This window comes from Nestor notabilis, unplaced genomic scaffold (assembly GCF_000696875.1).
Source record: "Nestor notabilis isolate BGI_N333 unplaced genomic scaffold, ASM69687v1 scaffold9705, whole genome shotgun sequence".
Classification (NCBI taxonomy): Eukaryota; Metazoa; Chordata; class Aves; order Psittaciformes; family Psittacidae; genus Nestor; species Nestor notabilis.
The window spans coordinates 12,426-14,883 of NW_009927968.1; the positions used below are offsets into that span (position 1 = coordinate 12,426).

General features: G+C 57.3%; 1 protein-coding gene across 1 annotated transcript in view; it reads right to left on the reverse strand.

The window, feature by feature from the left end:
* LOC104405562 (dysferlin-like) overlaps positions 1-2,458 on the reverse strand; it is a gene marked incomplete at both ends in the record, with an annotated part of 55,720 nt that overhangs the window by 6,289 nt on the left and 46,973 nt on the right. Inside the window, 2 exon segments of the mRNA XM_010014302.1 lie at positions 3-70; positions 2,336-2,450. Of these exon segments, the coding sequence (XP_010012604.1) occupies positions 3-70; positions 2,336-2,450 (183 nt within the window).

Genomic DNA, 2,458 nt, shown 5'->3' on the forward strand with positions numbered 1-2,458 from the left:
CTCCGCGGCACGTAGAGCGCAAGTCGCTCCTCCGCCGGCCCCAGGTGAGGGTTCAGGGCTTTGCCATCCTCTGCACAGAGCACAGGGCAGTGTTACACCGTGCCACGGGTGGGAAGGGCTGGATCCCACCCCCTGGGGAGCAAACAGGAGCCCACCAGCCTCCATCTGCAACCCACCATCACCACAACCCCCCCTGGGCACAGGGCAGCGCAGTGGGATACATGGGCAAAAAGCCACGCGATGGGAAGAGTCCCCCGTGCAAGTCCCCCTCAAATCATGGAATGGTTTGGGTTGGAAAAGACCTTAAAGCTCCTCCAGCTCCAGCCCCTGCCCCAGGCAGGGACACCTTCCACTAGAGCAGGTTGCTCCAAGCCCCTGTGTCCAACCTGGCCTTGAGCACTGCCAGGGACTGTTTCAGTTTGAACCCATCACCTCTCATCCTGTCATACCCAGTGGCAGCAGTGAGAGGCTGCCCCATCCCTGGCAGTGCTCATCCATGAGCAGACCTGAACCCATCTCGACCTCCTCACCCCCTGCACACCAAACCCCGATCCCCCTATAGATGGACCATATCAATAATGGGCATTTCTGCTTTCCCTGCCCCAGCGTTTGGGACCCCTTACATCCATCCAGGTATGGATCATGGCTAACCCAGCCTTGTCGGAGCCTGCTCCCCACCCCACATGCCACGCTGGGGCTGGAGGAGGACATCCCCCCCAGACACCCACAGCATTTCAAGGCCATGTACCTTCGAGGAGCTCTGAAATGAAATGTGCTCCATAAACATTATTAGAGCTCGGCAGCATCCAGGTGATATATCCCAGCTCCTTCCTTGGCAGTACCTTGAAGTGGTTAACTTCAGACATATGGGCTATTTCCCAGGCAGTGGAAACCTGGCTCTGTGTGTGTGTGTTTATGCACAGGAAGAAGAAAAAGCCCCTCTCCGAACCCAGCAAATGTGGAGGTTATGGAATCATGGTCGGGTGCAGCGCTTGTAAAAGCCCTGCTCTCGTGTTTAATGGCTCCACTTTATACGGCCAGGTTCAGATCTGACGCTGCTCTGCGAAGCAGCTGCTCTCCAGATCTCCTCCAGGTCAAGCATCAGGCTTTGTTCTGGGGCTGAGCCGACTGCCATGAGAGCAGAGGAAGGCGAAAGGCAGGGGCTGGCAGAGGGGGAGCCCCCCGCTCGCCTGCACACCTTGCAGCCCTCTCCCATAGCCAGGGGCTGCAGAGGAGCTGTTGCTTCCCCATCATCCTCCTCCTCCTCCCAGGGGAGAACTGTGACTTTGTGCCTTGATTCCCAGGGAGAACCAAGGCTCAAATCAAATCGAGGCCCAGGGATTTGATCCCAAGGCTTGTTTCCCAGGGAGGGGGATCAGACCCCGGATGCAGCTTGGGTCTTCCTCAATGCCCCTGCAATAGAGTCACCTTAATAAACCAAACAGCAGCTCCCGAGCCATGTGCAGGGGTTCACCTCCTCCCTGGACCACAGCACCCCTCCCATGCCTTAAAGCAGAGGTGTCCCTTACAGGCAGCTCCTGCCTCGGGGACGTCAGACGGGACTGAGCCTATGCCCAGGGTACCGCAGGTGGGTTCTGTGTCAACCAGAACGTGCCCCCCAACATTCGGGGTGTTCTCCTCTCGCTGGCAGAAGCCGACCTGGGGTTTCCAGCTGGAGTTCACCCCCCCGAGGCTGGGCACCTCGTGCTTGATATTGTCTCCCTCTAGTGACTCCAGCCCCAAAACGCACAAGTGCTCCTCCAGCCGCTGCAACATCAGAGGGAGCCTCAGCTGTGATGGACCCTGCTGCTCCCAGCCTGCACGGATCTCACAGAAACATGGGATGGTTTGGGGTGGAAGACACCTTAAAGCTCCTCCAGCTCCAACCCCTGCCCCGGGCAGGGACACCTTCCACTAGAGCAGGTTGCTCCAAGCCCCTGTGTCCAACCTGGCCTTGAACACCCCCTTTTCTTCCATCCCTGCAGATGCTGGATCTCTATCTTGCTTTGCTGGGGAGGTTTCACAGCATTTACAGCCTGATCTGGTGAGACCCACCTAAGAAAACCACCTGAACATAATGTGGAACAGGGCTTGACCCTGTTTGTGCTGAAGCAGAACCCCCTACGTCTAATCCCAGCTTGTCTGGGAGACCAAAAGCCTATTGACACATAGAGGCTGAGCACCTCTTCCTCCCTCCACTTTCCCTGGTCCCTTTGGTGCTTCCCAGCTGTGATGGACACCCTCATCTGAAAACAACATTATCTTTTGCCTTTTGTCACCTTCGTGGCCCTACTTCAAGGCAAACGACTCAACCCAAACAGCCCCATCACCTTACCCAGCTCAGAGAGGACGTACTCCTGCTCCCTGAAGATGACCCGGTCAGACTTGTAGGTGGGAGCCTTGTAGTTGTGCTGCAGGGAGAAGAGGTGGAGCAGCTGGGAAGGACGGAGCTGGTCCC